This window comes from Sinohyriopsis cumingii, chromosome 15 (genome assembly GCF_028554795.1).
Source record: "Sinohyriopsis cumingii isolate HCF-2022 chromosome 15, ASM2855479v2, whole genome shotgun sequence".
In the NCBI taxonomy this organism is placed as follows: Eukaryota; Metazoa; Mollusca; class Bivalvia; order Unionida; family Unionidae; genus Sinohyriopsis; species Sinohyriopsis cumingii.
In genome coordinates this window covers 10,293,085-10,315,080 of record NC_142975.1, presented here as the reverse complement: position 1 = coordinate 10,315,080, position 21,996 = coordinate 10,293,085, and the positions used below count along the sequence as shown (strand labels likewise).

At 33.9% G+C, this 21,996-nt stretch overlaps 1 protein-coding gene across 2 annotated transcripts in view; it reads left to right on the top strand.

Moving 5' to 3' along the window:
* The window catches only part of LOC149781252 (exocyst complex component 8-like), a 51,278-nt gene extending 31,297 nt beyond the window's left edge, over positions 1-19,981 (top strand). For both annotated transcript variants that reach the window (XM_089935335.1, XM_089935334.1), the window contains 9 exons: positions 143-292; positions 3,970-4,021; positions 6,925-7,069; positions 8,286-8,466; positions 9,628-9,758; positions 10,201-10,320; positions 11,722-11,824; positions 14,168-14,358; positions 15,530-19,981. In XM_089935335.1, the coding sequence (XP_089791461.1) occupies positions 143-292; positions 3,970-4,021; positions 6,925-7,069; positions 8,286-8,466; positions 9,628-9,758; positions 10,201-10,320; positions 11,722-11,824; positions 14,168-14,358; positions 15,530-15,691 (1,235 nt within the window). In that variant the 3' untranslated portion in view covers positions 15,692-19,981. The remainder of the gene's footprint in view (positions 1-142; positions 293-3,969; positions 4,022-6,924; positions 7,070-8,285; positions 8,467-9,627; positions 9,759-10,200; positions 10,321-11,721; positions 11,825-14,167; positions 14,359-15,529) is intronic.
* Positions 19,982-21,996: the final 2,015 nt, after the last annotated feature.

Here is a 21,996-nt window from a genome sequence, read left to right as displayed (position 1 = left end):
TGATACATTCAGACAGTGACTACTTTCAAAGAATGATACACTCAGACATTTTATCCTATTAATGGTTAATTCTGCTTTGTAAGATTAGAAAGTTTAATTTGAATTTTAAATATGCACAGGAATTTTCCTATATTTTTTCCAGCATTTGTAGATGAGGAAGACAAGACGACTTTAGTCGAGTTTGAAACTGACACACTGTTGCAGGAAGATTGGTTACAGGAACTACCTGAAAACTTGGATATGTGTATCGCCCAGAGAGACTTTGAAGGCGCTGTCGACTTAGTAGAGAAAGGTAACCTAATATAGATGGAAATCTAAACCTTCACTTTTTTCAACTACCTTTGAAATAAAACCACTCTTATTAAAACCACACAAATATGCATTTATTTCCATTCCTTTTTCAGTACAGCAAGTGCATTGACTGAAATAAGATCAAACTTAGTCCACTTTTCTCGGGTCTGACTGGTCATAATGGTTTGGCTGTATTTCACAGCAATTGTCGTCAATTGGCCATTTTGTCATTCAGTTGTCATATGGTCATAAATCGGCTCTTTGATAAGCAGAAAAGTCTGTATGCAGCGTCTGTCCCAAAATAAGTGAATGAGATATTTTGTATTAGCATGTAGCAGAAATCCAGAAAGTTTGTTAACCAGTTGGACATTAATCAGGAGATGTTTTGTAATTGCTATCTACATATACCCTTACCCTACACATAGATTTATGTAAGGCAAATATTAATACTACTGAAGACATGCTATATCGTGTTTCATAGTTTATATGAGTTTATTAGCAGTGATGTATTCAAAATAAATTAGAATCTTAAAGAGAAAATTTGAGATGCATTATATTTATACACAAATTAGTGAGCTTTACACATACATGTACATACTGAAACATAATTATGATATGTTTCCTTGCATTTTTTTTGGACACATTTTTTAGAGAAATATTATGGAATCACTGTTATATATGCATTGAGTTGAGGTGAGGTGTACTCATGTATTACAACTTTTCATGATATTCATTTACAGATTCTCATACAAATAAATGCACCAATGCAAGGTTCTCTGCCAAATATTACATATTAATTATACAGTCATTGTGTTTTAGGTATTTTTGTTGGTATGCATCAGTTTAAGTTGGTAACTGCATCAGTGAAACCATGTGTTGCATCCATCCCAATCTACCTTGTACAACCAAGATAATATGTACGTCAGTTTTATTTAATTAATTCGCTTGTTTCAGTATTGCAAACTACTGGATGCAGAATGGCAGTCTGTTGACCCTGACTCTAGTTGTATTTTCCTGAATATAGAAAACTGTATATGAAAGTTTGAAACCCTGAATCCAGGATATAGATGATGAAATTCATGCAGATAAGGGATTTTCATTCCAACAGCAGTGTTTGGCAGCTTAGTTTTGAATTAGGATTACATTTCTGGATGCTTACATTGAAACTTGTATCAAATTAACCTTTCCTGGATAGCTACTAATCATTTTATGTTGCTGTATGCATGGTGGGGTACATCAAAATATAGGCCAAGTATTGATATGGTTATTTCTTTTGTTTAACACAAATATTTGTCTCAGTTATTTTATCAGTATTTGGATTTTAGTATATTCATCTACATATTCTGGTCACAGATATAGAGAACTAGTGCTCCATGTAAAATGCACTTTAGTTTGTGCTTACAAAATGACCTGAATTAGGTCTGAAAGCCTAAATATGTTGTTCTAATGAGATATCTGTCAGTAAGTTTGGTATTGATTAGCTGTCAGTAACCAATTGCTTCATTTATTTTCAAAAATGTTGATGGTCAAAGGCACGAGCAATGTATTTCACACACAGTAATTTGCATGTTTTTATGCATAATTCACACACATTATTGTTCATGTTTTTGTACATGCATGTATTGTGACAGTGTGTGAAGTATATTGCAGGAAAATGATTTTATATCAAATGTATTGGTGATGGAATTGTCTAGAAAGCAACTTTATAGTTAGCTAAAGTATTGTAGCCTCTACTGAAATTTTGGACATGTTGAGGACCTATCCATGGAGGAGATAGGGGTTAATAAATACTACTACCAGACATTTGGCATTACAGACAATGTCAGAAAACTGTACACTTAGTTTGGGCAAAGCCTACTGTAAATTATGGAATTAGCATTTGTTGGAACTTTCTTTGTATTTCAGTGGCAAGTATAGGATTGTTTTGAAGAAAAACATTTTTAATATCTTTTTACAATATTAGCTAATATAGTAGATACTTCATTAGGTACAAATGAGCATTAGATGTTTATTAATGTCTTAAAGAATTTTGTGGGATGAGAATTGCATTGAAAACTATCAGGAAAAGATACTTTGTTTAGTTTTTAAATAAGTCAAATATGTAATGGGGGCCCCAAACGGCCAAGTGATCTAAAGTGCTTGACTTTATAGATCACAGCTATCACCTCTGTCTTTGTCAGTTCGAGTCTCTGGCTTGCAGAATGTGGGTACATGAGAAAGCTTGCCAGTAGCTTTCCCTTGGGTTGGTTCTTCCTGGGGTTTTCCCAGTTTCTTCCTCCACTAAATATACTTGATGCTATGTATAGCTTATCATGTGCTGAAAAATGGCATTAAACCACCACCACCAACATCAACCAATATTTTTTTTTTGTTAAGGAGGCAATCCATTCTAACCCATATTTGGATATTAATATGCAACCACCACACCTCTACCTTCAGTGCTTTTTTGCAGTTTTTACAGTCGCATCACTGTATAAATGATGAACCTGACTCGTGATGTATTCTACTCCTTAAATCTTGCAGTTTACCTGGCTTTTAAGGAATTCAACACAGTGTCATTAAGAATCTTACATTGGTGCTCATATTTAATTAAATTTACAAAACGAGTCAAATCATTTTGCAAAACTTAGTGAACAGAAGATTTAAATTACTGTATATACTTGCCTTTAAGTCAAGTCCAACTGTGATCTGCATAGATCCAGATCTGCCAACTCATAAAGCACTGGAAGATCTGGGTCTTGGCAGTTTTTTAGGAGTGATCATTAAATCAAAAGCAAGATAGACCTGATCTGTCAATGCATTATGTGATGGCAGATTATGGTCTATGTTGTTTTCAGTTGGACTAGACTTATATGCGAATTCAGATGGTAAACATACATGGTACCCAGAGAATGCAGCATTTTTACAGGGTAGTCAGATTATTCAGTGTATTAATTATGAAAATGATAACAAAATTGTAAATGCACTAGGTGACTATTCCACAATGAAAATGTCTACCTTGGTCCCAAGTATGTTTTGTAGCAACAACCCTTGTGAGTATATGAAACATTATTTGCTTATCTTGCTGTTTTGTTTTGTTCTGTTATTGTAAAGGATTTTGCAGCACATTAATAATGTAGTAACATATTTGTCCCACTTGTTATAGTTTTCTTGTTAAAACAAATTGAATCACAGATAACATACAAAGTTTGCCAATACTTTGCTTGTGTTTTTCATGGTAATAGATTTTTTGAATTTTTCATAGTAGTAGATTTCTTGACTTTGGTTTTGATCTATATGGCTTCGATTTTGATCTATATGGCCTTGGGTTTGATCTATATGGCTTTGGTTTTGATCTGTATGGCTTCGATTTTGATCTATATGGCCTTGGGTTTGATCTATATGGCTTTGGTTTGATCTATATGGTTTTGGGTTTGATCTATATGGCTTTGGGTTTGATCTATATGACTTTGGTTTTGATCTTTATGGCTTTGGGTTTGATTTATATGGCTTAGGTTTGATCTGTATGACTGGTTTGATCTGTATGACTTTGGTTTTAATCTATATGGCTTTTGTTTAAATTGATTTGATTTTGATCTATATAGTTTTGTTTTTTATAAATTACATATGATCAGAGTTAATTGATTATATTAACAAAAACATGTGGCATTCATTCAATGACCTTATTTCTGTTTACAGTGAATGAACATCTGAAAGAGTCCAGCAAAAGCCCAAGCTTGAAAGAGTTCAGGTCAGCATGTAAATCTGTTGCCCTTTAATTCATGGGAGATTTGTGATTGCTATAAACCACAGATCAAAACCCCAATATATATTGAGACAAATTAAAGGATTTCCTTCCCAAGTTAATAATTTAAGTACTAACAAAATGTAGTTATTAGTAAAACCATGAAAACAATGAAAACAAAAAAAAATCACAATATTTCAAATGAATTCTCAACATTTCTTATAACTTCACAATATTTCTATTGACTTCACAATATTTCTTCTAAATTCACAATATTTCTTCTAAATTCACAACATTTCAAATGGTTTCACATTTCCAATGAATTCTGACACAATATTTCCAACAAATTCACAATATTTAGTTCAGTATCACAATATGTCTTATGAATTCTTAATACTTAAAACGAATTTGCAACATTTCACTTGCACACCTTGAGGGTCAGATTCTCTGGAATTTTCAAATAACAGTACGATTCACCTAACACACAAAATAATTTGGTGGTAATAATTACATAGATTCATTTTTAAGAGTAAATTTAGAATTATATCAGATATTGTGAGACCGTTAAAAGATAATATTTTCCAGTCTATAATTACCTAATCCAGTTTCAGAAAAGCTGGTAGCCAGTGATATTTTGACGTATATTTGTACTGAAATCATCATTCATCAACAGTTCCAGAAATATTTAAAATGTTGAATAATTTATTGCCATATTCCATCAAACTTGATTCATCCAGTTAGATTAATATTTTCGTCTGTTTGATAGTTATCAATCTAATCCTAAAAGAAACTTGCTTTTTTGATTTCACTGAAAGTGCTTGACTGACACGATTTTGATGTATGTCCAAAGAGAACAATAAATGTTCAGTACCTTTACTCTCATGTCCAATCGGTTGTGATCAGGAGTGGTGAACATGTGCTCGTAATGATGTGCGGAAGGCACAGATTTCTTGTATTGGCTGATTAAAAGTCCAAACAAGAGTTTGAACAAATTATCACAGGTCTATCAGTTATGCAATAGGAAGAGTAAGACATAATAAGAAAGGCTGGCAGATGTTTAATGTTTCATGACATGAAGATTACCAGAGATGATCAACATGTCAAGGAAGAGTATGGCCTGAAACAGACATAATAAGAAAGACTGGCAGATGTTTACTGTTTCATGACATGAAGATTATCAGAGATGATCAACATGTCAAGGAAGAGTATGGCATGAAACAGACATAATAAGAAAGGCTGGCAGATGTTTATTGTTTCATGACATGAAGATTACCAGAGATGATCGACATGTCAAGGAAGAGTATGGCATGAAACAGACATAATAAGAAAGGCTGGCAGATGTTCAGTGTTTCATGACATGAAGATTACCTGAGATGATCGACATGTCAAGGAAGAGTATGGCATGAAACAGACATAATAAGAAAGGCTGGCAGATGTTTAATGTTTCATGACATGAAGATTACCAGAGATGATCGACATGTCAAGGAAGAGTATGGCATGAAACAGACATAATAAGAAAGGCTGGTAGATGTTTAATGTTTCATGACATGAAGATTACCAGAGATGATCGACATGTCAAACATTTTGCGTACAGTTTGACCTAACTACAACAAATAAAAGCACATGATAAAATGCAAGATGAATATAACACACATATTGGGACATATAATAAACATTTTTTGAAAGCAAGTCAGTTACTTCATTTCTATTAGAAATGAATCTATTTATAATTAGTATCACTTTTAAGCATTCTATTCAATTCTTAAGTTGATTTTTTTATTTTTATTGTTTAATTTTTGTGTATTATAATGAATCCTTAATTTTACTTATTTTCCTTATTTAACCACTTGGTAGCTCATTTCCCCTGCTTGGTTTTAAAACTTTTTTTTAATATAGATCTGTTATCAGCTAAGTAAGTAAGAGATATTAGATTCATTCAAACAACTATGATCATATAGCAGTGGATTGAATTCTTTATCAGTGAATCTTATGATTGTAAATTTTTGTCTTATTAACTGGATGGAACCTATGAGAAATAAAACCCAGGGATATAAATACAGAAACAGTTTTAAACAGTACTCACATTTCTCCATCAAGAAAAGACGGTGTACTTTCAGGGCTGTTCCAGTAAATTATACCTGGGACCAAGGTAAGGTACTTTGACCCTTATAGGCAGCTTAGTAGTTTGCATCATTTTTATATGAACTCTATTGGCATATTACTTTTTTTTTAAACTGCCTTCTCTGGCTGCCATTTTGGAAAAAATGGAATAGCCCTGAGTTGTGCACTTTGACTCATACTTCCCAATAAAGGGACCACCAGAGAGATGTTTTGCAATCCCTTACCCTTCTGCGTTTCTAGTTTCTCTAGGTGCTTCATTTCTTATTGAAACTGCTGCCAATCAGGAAAACTTAGTCCTGGAATATAATATCAAAAACAGGTGATAAACCCATGGAAAACATTATATTCAAATAAAGGAAGAAACAAAAATCAGGTGGATTGTTGTGTATAATTGTAAGATTCTCACACATAATTGATAATAGGCAAGCAGTAATCCTTTAGGCTAGTTGAAATCATAGGATAATGCAGAAAAAAAAGATAATATTATACATTTATTTGTACTTTTTGATGATGACTAAAGTCACATAAGAGTTGGCAGCTAAGCAAACTAGGACCAGGTGATTGGTGACCTATCTTGTCATTATGATTTACTGAATGGTCTGTGTTGATGATAGAATCATATGCTGTCTTAGTTTGATTTACTGAAGAGTCAATGCTGTCCACAGATCCATATGCAGTGTCACATGTATGCATTGTTGGGCCCATATTGACTACACAATCGTACACAATCTGACTTAACGTAGAGCCCATATTGACCGAAGAATCCAGTACAATATGACTTATTGCAGAGCCCGTATTGACCACAGAGTCAAGCAGCTGACAGAGGGCCTGATGAGTGAGCTTCAGGTGTCTCCAGAGAGATCATTGAGAGGAGGTCCAAGAGCTGCCCGCAGAGCTGTGGCACAACTCATACGACTTGGCAAGTCTGCACAGGTATGGATCCAGTACACTGCCTGAGATGAAGCTGGTCACACTATGCATGTAAATATCTAAAAATGCATGGAACATGTTCCAAGTCTCCTTTAAGTAAAGGTGGTTAGCAAGAATTTCTAAGGTAGCTGAAAATGTGGATTTGTGACCCAGTTTTTTTCAATGCCATGTCCATTTTCTTAATCTCTAAAATTTTAGTTAAAATGTCATGGATATGATGATGGTATATAATAAAATTCAGTACATTTTAGTTTGCCTTGAGCGTGTAAAACAAAAGTAATTTCAGTTTTCTATAATATGGCTGTAAGGCAATATTCAGCTATTTTCTTTCATAAATACAATAAACTCCTGATTTACTCATATAATACATTCCTGAAAAAACTAATATATGTGGAAATTGTGAGGCTCCAATAGAGTCATCAATAGGGGGCCAAATTTTCATCCTGGTTGAACATATACAAAAAATTAGCTGTTCCTGCTTTGGAACCTGTGCTGTGTGTTTGTGTATATATGCAAATGATGCATGCCTCACAGTTTATTTTTGTGCTTAGTAGGTGTTAAAATTAATTCATGTAAATGTGGAAAGTGAGTAAGTCAGGTATATGTTTGAAGTCTACTTTGGGCTAATTTATGCATCATTAATATTGTTTGGAGGTTTGAATGCTAAGATATCAAAGGAAGACAACTCCTGCTTTAGATACTTCAGAGGTGTCCAATATAATTTAAGCCCATGTTCAAGACATTAATCTTCAGTGGCCTAGTGGTTAGAGTGTTCGCCTCGGATGTGGGAGGTAACTGGTTCGAGCCCTGGCCGAGTCATACCAAAGACTTACAAAAATGGGACTCACAGCTACCTCGCTTGGTGCTCAGCATTAAGAGGTTTGTGTTAGGACTGGTTGGCCTGGTGTCAGAATAATGTGACTGGGTGGGACATCATGCTACATGTCTTTGGCATGATGCCCCAGTGCTAGATATCACTATAAACTGCCACACTGCAGACATTGTAGCGATATGACTGAAAATTGTTAAAGCTACGTTAAAAATCCAAATCACACCCACACAATCTTCAGTACCCATTGTCCTCCTATCCTTCAAGATACATATCAATCTAGGCTTTCTACACTCAGAGTTAACAGTCTTTCTCATTTATCAGTTTGCTATTCATGTTGAGGTCAAATACACAAAATTTGATTCATTTTACAAATGTTTTCCAATTTAGGCCTGTGATCTTTTTCTAAAGAATCGTAGTGCAATTATCAAGTACAACATAAGGCAGCTGAAATTTGAAGGGGCCACCACTCTGTACATCCGCTGTTTGTGTGCAGTGTTTTTCAACAGTCTTTTGGAGACTAGCAAGGAATTCTTGAAGGCATTTCCTAACCATTACGGATGTTATTCAGGTACATGAATGTCAAGTTGAGACATGGATTTATCTTTTTTTTTTGTTTTCTGCCAGATCTGTTTTTTTCTCATCAATGGCAGCATTGAATTAAATCTTGGAAGAAATAGAGAACTTATTATCCAGAACACAACTGTGAATAATGTTGTCTTTTAAGTCTGTGGCGAAATGTTTATGAATGACAGATGCTGAAGTTTGAAATTGTACATCTACAACATACATAGGCGACTTATTGGACTCCAGCCTTCTTGACCAACAAGCCATATGTAAAAATCATTTAGTTGGGAAAGATTAGGACTTACCTGACTGGTTTCATTGGTCTCAGAAGAACATTGGCATTTCTGTGATGCAATATACTTGTCTGAGAGCCACCATTCTTGGCAGAAAAGTAAGTTGCCAAGAATTTTCATTAGTAATGTTGGGGATAGCTGAAGTCTGAATAATATTGGTTGTCATAAAAGTGTTTAGGGCAGCAGGCCATACAAAAAGGGAAGTCACAATTTTGTCTCGCATTCTTTTCTTGATGCTATATTAGCAACCAGATATGAATTGTTACAAAATGATTAAAGGATCATGTCAAAAGAAAATTTAATCTCCGCAATGCATCTGTAGAGTACTTTAATTCAGTAAATGTCATCTATATGTGTGTAGACAACATTTATTTTTCACTTGTCATGATTTCAAAAATAACTGTACTCAGACCTCTTAGAATAAAAGACATCCTTTTTGATCAATCCAATGCTTATTCATTATTGCTTTTTGGGATTCATATAGTGAGATCTACCACGCATGATGAAATTCAGTGTAAATTCATCTGTATATCTACCTGTTCCATGTCAGCTTCTGATTCAAGTCTTGTGAAATGATGATTCTAGTTCTTGCTTATGTCCTAGATTGTCACAGACTTTGCTTAAACACCTGGGAATTTTTCATAGCCTTGTTTAATCCTGTGACAACTTGAAATGCATCATGATCAGTTTAAGAATAATATTCATCAATGCAAGTCTGTGAATTGTAATTTCGATTCAGGATGGTGTTAAGAGTTTTCTGAATTCAGAACAATATGTAATTTACAGCCAATACCAAAAATATTGTTGTTATCCGGTGTTGGATGAATATTCTAGCCATATTATATATGAAACACTAATACCTGTCTTTCCAGCCTTTATTGTGTGGTGTAAGCAGGAGTTAGAACTGTTTGTGAAGACCTTCAGCCGCCATGTATTTGATGGTAAAACAAGTTCAACCACAGTTGCAGAGTGTGTGTCAATATCACGCAAGCACTGCCAAGAGGTAGAGTTATTTGAAGTTGCAAGAAAGGCATAATATACACAGTGAAGTGTTCAGATGCTTATTTTGAAAAATTTCAGTATTACTCAGTTGTACAAACTGTTTGCCTAGGGCAAATATAATTTATGCAGTTTTGAGATAGACGTATTTTTATGGAAGATAAAATCATAAATGTAGAATAATGTAAATAAAAACTACTTACAGGAAAGATTGATTATTATTAAATGGACATACATTTTTATAAAAAAATTAACAAAATTTTAACTTTTTTTGTAATCATCATTATATAAGAAAAGAAAACATTTGATAAGTATACCAATGCTATTTTAGAATATGTATTAAAAAAACATCTGCAGTTCAGCTCTCTCATTTACATAATTTATTTAACAAATTGTTTGTATAAGTTACCAGGGACTTGTGCGATTTATTTTTCTTTCATTTTCAGCTTTGTCAGTCTGGGCTTGATATCGCATATCTCTTTGAGGGGTTGATATCAAGTGACCTTGAGAATACCATCATAGAGAAAAGAGAACAGCTTAAAGATATTGTGAAGTACAGATCTGCTGTAAGCAAACCACTTTACCTATTTTAAATATAATATAGTTCCATTATTCCTTTTGTCACTTATCATACAAATCTCAGAGATGCAAGCCCCAAAAGAAGAACATGAATCCTTGCGTCAGTTTTTCAGAATCTAGGCAATCTGTCCAGAGTGGATATGTTCTTTAAAAATCAGAAACTTACATTGCAACATACTATGAGCCAATAATACCTGTTCAAAGTCAGTAACAATTACGGTCCAGTAAGAATAATTCATCCAGTTCCAGTGCCTTGAATTTCTTCAACATTTTGACAGATAATAACTATAACCATTAGCTTTGTACAAAAATTAAATGCAGTATCCTTTCCCTTCATCTCTGCCACCATTTTCAACTGTTTATCTAACAGACTGGTTTGTTGTTATTTACATTTTGTTGTTTACAGTGAGAAACTATGTAGGGTACCATTCTAATATACTGGTGCTAAACAACTGTTTCTCCCTCCTGTATGCATGTAGAATACTTGTGTTTTAAATTTTTTCTCATAAGATCTTCCGGAATTTTGTAAATATAATTTGAAATGTGGAATTTTTAAGAATCATATTTCAGCAAACTTCAGTCTGTTGTTGTTGTTGTTGGGTTTAACGCCATTTTTCAGCACACGATAGGCTATGCATGGCGGCCAGTATTAATGGTGGAGGAAGAACCCCGGAAAACCCCGGGAAGAACCACCAACCCACGAAAAGCTACTGGCAAGCTTTCTCACATACCCACATTGGCCGAATCCTAGACTCGAACCCACACAGACAGAGGTGAGATGGCAGTGATCCGTAACAGAGAGCGCTTTAGACAACTCGGCCACTCTGGGTCCCCAACTTCAGTATGAGTAGCATCTCTGTTTGATTATGCTACCATCAAGGATATATATTTTTCTCATCTTTATTATTCATGTCATTCACATACCATCAGTCACAAGTTTGATTTCTATTCACTAATTTGGTTTTACATTAAAAGACCTAGATTTGGTTATTTTCATCATTTTCCTACAAACTTTTATGGAACTATAACCCATTTTTGACTTAGAATTTTGCCCATCTGTCGCACTATACTGGGCAGGGATATCAGTGTCAAATGTTTCTAGTTACATTTTGTATTGTACCATTATGAGATCAACTTCTTAAAAGTCATTAAAACCTTTCCTATTTAGTGGACACTTATTCATAATTTACATGTATTTCTCAATTCAGATGTAATTCTTCTTTGTAGGATGATTTATGGCGTCCAATGAACCACACGAGTCAAAAAGATTTTGTATTGTACCATTATGAGATCAACTTCTTAAAAGTCATTAAAACATTTCCTATTTAGTGGACACTTATTCATAATTTACATGTATTTCTCAATTCAGTTGTAATTCTTCTTTGTAGGATGATTTATGGCGTCCAATGAACCACATGAGTCAAAAAGATTGTCAAAAGTACCTTGATGAAATGGCTTCTGTTCGCATGGATCTGAAGGAATATGTCTACCGTAAGTATGATCTCACGGATTTTAACAAGTAGAACATGTCGTGATACTAAACACTGCTTATCATACAGTTATCATTCGTTTTATGACGGTATAGTACAGTTACTTTGATCTTGTTACACTCCATGGCTTTTGTTTGAAATAATAAAGAAATATTATTGAATACAGGACCTGAAACAGGTGCTAATTTCAGAGAAAATTTATGTTATGAAATTTGAACGAGTTCTGTCTTTGTAAGTCCTGGCAAATTGAATGATTTCCATCTTTGTGAGCCATGGTAAGTTGATTGAGTTCTATCTCTATGCACATTGGCAAGTTTCATGATTTCCATCTTTGTGAGACTTGGCAGGTTGAGTGATTTCCATCTTTGGGATTCTGGGCAGGTTGAGCGATTTTCATCTTGTTTAGTCTTGGCATGTTGAATGATTTCCATTTTTGTGAGACTTAGCAAGCTGAGTAATTTACATCTTCTGAGTCTTTATTATTTTTGTGAGATTTAACAAGTTACATGATTTCCATTTTTAGAGTCTTGGTAAGTTGAATGATTTCCATCTTTGTGAGTCTGGCAAGTTCGTAGCTGCTAACCATCACGATTTTGGCACAGATTTCATGAATTTTTTAGCGTTTCACAGATTCACACTACATGCACACACAAAATCATGAATTCCCCCAATTCTCAATTATTTTAAATCTTTAATAAAATAACTGTTTTCCTGTACCAGCATATTTTAATCTATATGTATTAGAGTAGTTTTACAAATGCTTTTGAGAGAAACTGGGGCCTAACGGGAATTTTGCTCTGCGCATGTGCCACAAACACTGATTTGAATTCCTGTTTGGCATCACATCTTAAAAATGTCTTCACCAGCAAGGAAAAAGAAATGTATTGCACAAAAAGTGAAGTTTAGTTTGGAATATGCAAAAAAAAATTGGTCGTGCATTCAGACATCAAACACCGATTTACATCATGCTTTTTGCATGCAGTGTGCCACAGATTTTAGCATTGGGCATGGTGGCAGAGATGATGTGAGGAAACAAATTGGTAGCAAATACCACATAGAGGATGGGAAAATTAAGAACTCACATCAGATTTCAGGAAGACCTGGAAGCTACCAATGCTGAAGTATTGTTTGTGCGTTTTATTGTTTAAACAATCTACCTTTATCAGCTGGAGACCATGCTGAACTTTTGTTCTGTCAAATATTCCTGGACTCGAACATCACTTCACAAATTCATGTCAAAATTCACTAATTTGTAACCCTATTATCACTAATTGCGAGCCTGGCAGGTTGGCAGCTATGCAAGTTGAGTGATTTCCATCTTTGTGAGTCTGGCAAGTTGAGTGATTTCCATCTTGTAAGTCTGGCAAGTTGAGTGATTTTTGGTTTTGTAATCCTTGCTAAGTTGATTTATTTCTGTCTTTGGGAGTTTGGCAAGTTGTTGTGATCCTTGTCAAGAAAAGGTTTAAAATTGTTTAACAAGTGTTTATCACATAATAAATTAAAATTGCATTGGTTTACCAAGAAATTTATGTAATGTCACAGTATGAGGTAACTTTTACTTACTTGGTTTAATATCATATGCCATAATCTTCAAAAATTAACACATCAAAAATCTGAAATGGGTTAAGACAGTCTGATCAGTGATTTTATGTGATACAGTTGTGTGTCTTGATAACTTTGGCACTTGTATAAAAGTATCACATGGTATGAAATACCTGAACTTGCATTAAAAAGTACTTATATGACTACATACAAGTCAGATCAAACTTCAGATTACATAGATCCAGATCTGCAGATGGATACTGTGTTTGCAGATCAAGGTGTATGCAGTTTCTTAGGATTAACAAGTTGAACAAACAATGCAAGCTCTGATATGCTTCTACATTATGCATTGGCAGATCAGATCTGTTTTGATTTCAGTTGCATCTGACTTACAGGCAAGTATATATGGTATTTAGAAGTCCTTTGTGTTTAGACAGAGTGGTCATATGGGTTGAAGGATGTTGTAAAGTAAAAACAGTCAACTGTTATAGATAATTTATCCCATCCCTCTCATAGGATACCACTTTCCATTGATACTCACTTATAAGTCGAGTCATACTGCAAACTACAAAGATCATGTCCTGCAGCAGCATAATGTACCAACAGATCAGGTATTTGCTCTTTGTTCTGCTGATTGCTCCTAGCAGTCTGCACAGACCCAAATCTGCTGGTGCATTATGCAACTGCAGATCTGTGTCAGTGTAGTTTGCAGTTGGACTTGTCTTATAAGGGTGTATATTGGTATATATGTTGATTTACATTATGATTTTCCTTGAAATGTGATTTTGTTTTCTAATGATAGAGGAGTGTTTTATCTCATTGACCATGAACACGGCACAGTTTGCCAAGTCTTGCTACCAGTACACAGAGGATCTTTTGCTAGTCTACAGTCAGGAACATGAGGCTCTCATCACAGACTCACTTGTCCAGGTTTTCTCAGAACAGATACAACACATTGAGGCATCACTAAAGAGTGACAAGTTTAAAGAGGATGTAAGTACATCTGTCTTCTAGCAATTAACGGGCCACATTAGGAGTAAATATAATGTGTCAGGTTTACTTTTTATATGTACGTGTCAAAAACTGTCTACAAACAAGTGTGAGAAATATGTTGCTTTGCTGATAAATTTATAGGCCTTAGTTAAATATTCTGATAATGCATAAAAATGTTCATTATTTAAAAAGATGTATTTATTGGATGATTAAGGATAATATATTTCTTCACTTGAACCTTCTTACTCAAGATAATTGGGAAAATATTTTCATTTTGAATTCTGCGTCTGTTGCTGATCATTTTGTCAGAAAGGTTGGAATATGCAGGCTGACAAACTGTGTAAACATGGCAGGAAGTTTACTATGTGTGTCTGTCTGTCTGTCTGTCTGTATGTATGTATGTATGTAACATTTTACATCACCTTATTACAGCACTGTTGACCACTTCAGTGGCCTAGTGGTTAGAGCATCTGCCTTTGATGCAGAAGGTCGTGGGTTAGTCATACCAAGTCATACCAAAGTCTTATAAAAATTAGTACTTACAGCTGCCTCACTAGTGCTCAGAATTTAGAGGTTAGTGTTAGGACTGGTTGGCTTGGTGCCAGGATAATGTGACTAGGTGGGATATTATGCAACATCTGCAGCATGATGCCTCAGACATCACTATAAACTGCCACGCTGCAAACATCGTAGCGATATGACTGAAAAATTGTTAAAGCTACATAAAAAATCCACATCACACACACTTGTACATCACAGTACTGTTCACATGGTACCAACTAAAGGCAAAGTTTGAAACATGGTAAAATAAAGATAAACCCTTCCAAATAAATGTAAACATGAAGTACAAAATAAAATATAAAAATGTAAAAATTCTGTAAAATGTGTTTACGTTAATAGATAGGAAATTTAAATCCCTAAAATATGATCAAAATTTGTCATATAAATTGCAGTTTTTGTTTTGCATATTGTTTTATGTTAATGATAAGGAATAAAATAAACTGAATACAATTTTGAAAACATAGCAAATACCCCACCAATGAAAAAGAAAGAGTGATGTAGACTTAATTTACGTTTTTTCTTTGTATATTTAATTTAAATCCTGTGTCAATTTGAATATTTAAAATTGCCCTATACTAATAAAAACACCTTATTTTCTTATATTTCACAGCACAATTTCATCCTGAAGAACGCACTTTTTATTCTGGAAGTTTTTATGGGTAGGCTGGAGCGGTTATACAGAGATTTTCAAGTTACCTTCCCACCTGAACTCACTGCCATTCGAGAAAATTACAAACATCTGAAAGCTGTGGCTAAATCAGTGAAGACATGAACTTTAGGTGTGATTAAATTAATGGATGCACAAATCTGTTCATTACATTTTGTGGTCAAATAGACCTATGAACGCCTACGACTTGACCATAAGTCATACAGAAATGACCCTTATGATATGGACACATGGAATAATATTATGGTAAAATCTAGATACTATTTGATTTGGATCTGGGTTTCGTATTAGAGTCAACAGAGTTGGTCAAGGAACCAGACTTACTTTACTGCAGTACCTCAGATGATTTAAACTGCACTTACTTCATGCAAAACGCCTCATGATCAAACTCTTGCTTATTCTATTTTTCTAAAAATGGCATACAATAAAGGATACATGTTCAAAATTAAATGGACAAAATACTTCTTAAAAAGTTCAAAGAATATTCAGAATTCATGGAAGAAAGTCAACAATTAAGTTTGTTAGAGATAGGTGTTGATTTGAGTATATGCCATCTCCACATAAAATTGAAGTTGTAAAAAAAAAAAGAATTCATCAAGTTGAGAGTTGAGCATGAAGCCATTGAGTTCCATAGCATTTGGAACTGCAGTTTGGGAAACTTTACTGAAAGTAAGTAATTGTTAAAACAATCTACCTTTATCAGCTGGAGACCATGCTGAACATTTGTTCTGTCAAATATTCCTGGACTCGAAGATCACTTCACGAATTCACGAAAGTAATTAAGATCTAAGTGTAAACTAATGTTTACCATTGATGCATCAGTCTCTGATTATAATTCTTAATTTTTAAATGCATACTTTCCATGTTGACAGTATCAGTAGGTAACATTTCTTTACACCTTGCTGACTTGTGGAAAAATATCTACTACCTGCTGACATGGTCTTGTTAAGTATGCAGTAAATACATCAGCTACATTTTATGAGATAATTTACTGCATTAGAAGATATTATGTCTCTGAGCTGCCGATAATTTGAAAAGTTTTTAACCAACAATCTTCAATATGCTAAATTATAGACTTACTTATGACTACAGTGTTATTTATGTTAATATACCTGTTATATAATTTTTCAATATTTAACGTGTAATTACACTTAATGATGTCACAAGTTAATGGCATAATGACCAAGTTATCAGTTGTTTTTTTCCAAGTCATTTCAATAGTCTTTTGTGGTTTGGTCAGGTAAAATTAGTTTATCATCATGCAGTAAACATTATCTTACAGCTGTACTCCTGTCAAATGAAATTTTTGAAACGCTAAAACTTTAAATTTTTGCTTTCTTGCCTTATAAATATGAAATAATTTCCGTCTTTGCTCACCAGCAAAAGGTTATCAAAAGATCTGAATTATTTTAAAAGTTTAATAAATTTCATTTGAAATGAGCACACATGAAGAATATATTTTACTGTAATGCACTGCGATATTATATTGTCTCTGAGCTGTCAATAATTTGAAAAATATTTAACCAATAATCTTAACTGTCATAATGCTGCAATCTTACCATTTACTAACACAGATAATAAAGAAGCACAAGTATCAAGAATTAATGGCCACATTAGTTAACAAATGACGACTATCAATATTATTTCCAAATAGCTAACCTGAACATCAAGAATTAAGGGCTACATTAGTTAACAAATGACGCCTATCAATATTATTTCCAAATAGCTAACCTGAACATCAAGAATTAAGGGCTACATTAGTTAACAAATGACGACTATCAATATTATTTCCAAATAGCTAACCTGAACATCAAGAATTAAGGGCTACATTAGTTAACAAATGACGCCTATCAATATTATTTCCAAATAGCTAACCTGAACATCAAGAATTAAGGGCTACATTAGTTAACAAATGACGCCTATCAATATTATTTCCAAATAGCTAACCTGAACATCAAGAATTAAGGGCTACATCAGTTAACAAATGACGCCTATCAATATTATTTCCAAATAGCTAACCTGAACATCAAGAATTAAGGGCTACATCAGTTAACAAATGACGCCTATCAATATTATTTCCAAATAGCTAACCTGAACATCAAGAATTAAGGGCCAAGTTAGTAACTAATTCATGACTACATTATTTCTTAATGTGTAGCAATAACAGCCAAGTCATTCTCAGATATGAAGCATAAATATGAATTAGGGGTCAGATGAGTTATAGTTAAGATTATTGATATAATTCCCTAATGTGCAAAATGTAAAACCAGTGATGTGTTTTGGTATCCACTATGTTATGCTGAATGCTGTATCATTTTGTTTTGTATGCTCTATGTTGTGTTCAGCGCTAGATAATTGAGACCAAATGCGTTTTAATGCAGAGTATGTTCTACATATAATGAGTATTATTGTGTATGAAAACAGCATTGGCAGTGTTTGCTGCAACAATACACATATTGATTGATTTAGAGAATTTGTTAGCGTATGTACTAGCTTTCAAGTCCAAATGCAAACAGGCACCCTGATCTGCCATAATACACCAGCAGATCAGTGTCTATGTTCCACTGATTTATTGATTACACCTAACAAACTGTAGTTTGCAGTTGGACTCAACTTGTAAGCAAGTATAGATATTAGATACCATTTGAATATGGAGCCCTGGGAGGCTGAGTGGACTTAGGTGCTCATCTTTACTGATCACCGACGTCTCACCTCTGGCTACATGGGTTTGAGTCTTGGCTCGAGTAATGTGGGTATGTGATAAAGCTTGCATTTAGCTACCCATAGGTCAGTGGTTTTTCCCTGGGTTCTTCCATGTTCTTCTGCCACAAGATATATTGGCCCCCATGTGTAGCCATCAGGTTCTGAAATGGCATTAAACCCATAAAAACATAGAAACATTTGACTGTAGTTTGATACAACATATAAGATTACTTTTGAACTTCAAGTCTGTTCTTTTCTCAGTAATAAAATCTGTAATTGTCCACAGAAGGATCAATGTTCATTGGGTCTTTAAATTCATGGATTGTGGTAGTTTCCACAGAAGGATCAATGTTCATTGGGTCTTTAAATTCATGGATTGTGGTAGTTTCCACAGAAGGATCAGTGTTCATTGGGTCTTTAAATTCATGGATTATGGGAGGTGTCCTGTTGTTTCCACAGAAGCATTAATATTTGTTAGATCTTTAAATTCATGGATTGTGGGAGGTGTTCTTCTGTTTCCACAGAAGGATCAGTGTTCATTGGGTTATTAAATTCATGGACTGTGGTAGTTGTCCTGCTGTTTCCACATAAGGAGCAACATTCAGTGGGCTTTTCAGTGTATGGATTCTGGGAGCTGTCCTGGGCTTTTCATTGTATGGATTCTGGGAGCTGTCCTGTTGTTTCCACATAAGGATCAACATTTAGTGGGTCTGTGGATTGTGGTAGTTGTCCTGCTATTTCCACATAAGGATCAACATTCAGTGGGTCTGTCAATTGTGGTAGTTGTCCTGCTGTTTCCACATAAGGATCAACATTTAGTGGGTCTGTGGATTGTGGTATGTGTAATGTTGTTTCCAAATAAGGAGCAACATTCAGCGGGTCTTTCAGTATATGGATTCCTGGGAGTTGTCCTGTTGTTTCCACAGAAGGATCAACATTAAATTCATGGATTATGGGACATATTCTGTTGTTTCCACAGAAGAATCAACATTAATTGGGCTTTTAAATTGTTTTGTTAAATCCAGTCTTTGAAAATGAGTACCCAGTGAAAAGTAGTATGCAGTGAAAATTAGTACTCGATGAAAATTAGTAGCCAGTGAAAATTATCACCAATTAAAAAAATAATTAATCAGCGAAACTTAATACCCAGTGAAAATTAGTATGCAGTGAAAGTTAGTGCTGAATGAAAATCAATAAATTTACAGTATTCTTTATATACAAATGCTGTAATTTTGTGTAAATTGTTTTATTTAATATGTTTGATTTGTACAAAAGTAATTGTAAGAGAAAATACTCAAAGTCTTGAGCTCATCCTTCATATATAAATTACAAACTTTCAACAAGAAACATTTCTTTGTATGAAACGTATATGTAAAAAAGTTGAGCATGTTTGTTAGAGAACTGGTCCTATAAAATAGACGGGGATGTAATATATTTAAAAATAGAACGTTCCTTTAAGCCTATGATAACAGTATTGTATTCCAATACTGCAGAAACCATTTTAGCATGATTTATGGAGGTGTGTATGTATCATGTTATGTTGTGGGGTATAATGGAGTCAAACTTGTATTACACTTTTAGTTAACTTAAATATTTCATGAAACCTTTCATATGTCTTCATGACAGTATGTATGAATTTGTATCATCACTTGACATTGTGTTGTGCACAAAATGAAATCTGTCTGATCAACACTTTAAGAGTTGTCTCCTTTTTAATTACAAATTGTGTCCATCCATCCATCTGTCTTCTCCAGTTTGAATCTCCTAAACTGTTTTTGATATCCTGTAAGTTGGTATGTTTGTATCATGATAATCATTCCTATCTGACATCATGATAATCCTTTGTCTCTGACATCATGATAATCATTTGTCTGACATGATAATCATGTGTCTGACATTGTGATAATCTTTTGTGTCTGACATCATGATAATCATTTGTGTCTGACATCAAATTTGACTTTGTCCAGACAGTACTTCCAGTATTTATTTTACAAACTGTGTCAATCCATCCAGTGGGGAAGTATTCTGTAAGAGCGTTCTGACCAATCTAGTGAATTCAACAACATTAAAGATACATGGCGTTGTTCAGTATACAAAAAATTTAAATAAGGAAACCAGTAGACAGAAGAGTCTAGGATGAAAGCAGCAAAAAGAAAAAGAATCCTCATGCAGTTAATGATAAAAGTCTGTTACTCAAATGTTGAGACATGATTGAGTTTGCTTTGAGCTGGGTAAAAGTGTGGCTAATATTATGAGGGTTTGAAAATCCGGTGAATAAAGGATGACGAGCAGTAGAAGGTGGGTTGTAATATGCCAGTTACGTAACTTCAGTTTCTCGACTCCAGTCAGGTAATCACTGATATCCAAGATATCCAAGTCTACTACTTTCATCTAATCTTCTCCATTAGAAACATTTAAGTGGTGAATTAATACTTAAGGTGATTAATTATTTTACAGAAAGCTACATTTTTAGGCTGATTTAATTTGGTTTAAAATATTTCTTTTGCAAGGGCATCAAACTATTACTGCAGTTACATTTTTAAAAGTATACAGTAGAAAAAAAGAGCCTGGAATAATGTTTAGAAAATTTTATTTGAGTAATTGTCACAGAACAATCAATGCAAAATCAACAAATTAGTTATCACTTGTTCTTGTTTTTTTTTTTTGTTTTTTTTACAAAACAAATCAAACAGTACAAGCAATAATTCATAGCCTCGAAAGTGAAAATATTTTCCTTCTCATTGTAATAATTAGCATCAAATATAGATGCCAACAAAATCACCCAACAGACTTTATTCAGTAAATATCAGATAATCTGTTCACAACAGCACAACCAAAATTACCCAGGTTTCTAATGAACCATAACTGTATTTGGTCTGTCAACTATTGTTTAGTTGACAGTACACTACTTCAAAATCCACTTCAGCATATCAGCACCTTAATCTGTGTAAACACAATTCATCAATCATGCAAGTAAAAGTCATAGCTAATCCTTTCTGTGAGGCAAAAAATATGTTTCCAGTCAGCCAACTGTCCCTGTTTTTTGTTGCCAACCCTAGCCCTTTTTCCCCCAGGGGTATGAAAAATGTTTAACCTCCGCCACCTACCCACATTTGATTTGTGCTTCTACATTATATAATGTTCAATTTTTTGTTTTAAATTTCCCAAAATTGATTTGTGCACCTAAATTGAGCTGCTTTAACACAGTACTTGAAGTACATTGTACATTTATATAATCATTATATATATATATATATATATATATATATATATATATATATATATATATATATATATATATGTTAAATAAATACATAAATTAAAAAAATACCTACCTGCCAACCCTAATTTTAAAACCAGTGCTATACACACATTTGGTTTTTGCCATCCAAGTGTAATTAAACATTGGCATATGATGAGCTTCTACTTTGTATTATCACACAAAACAAGGGACCTAGTCAGTGATGGATACTCATTTGCATAATTATGCCACTAGTGAGAGTTAAAACAACAAATGTCGTTAGAAAGTTGGTATAGTGATCATTGAAAGATTATGTAGCTGGAAAATATCTGAGACTTTGCACACAAAAAAACCCCTCCAAGAATCATTAGGTCTCCACAACATAAATGATGGAATACTTCTATCAGGCATGACAGGATGTTATTGATATACCTGCCTGTATGGAAACTGGGAAACAACATTGTGC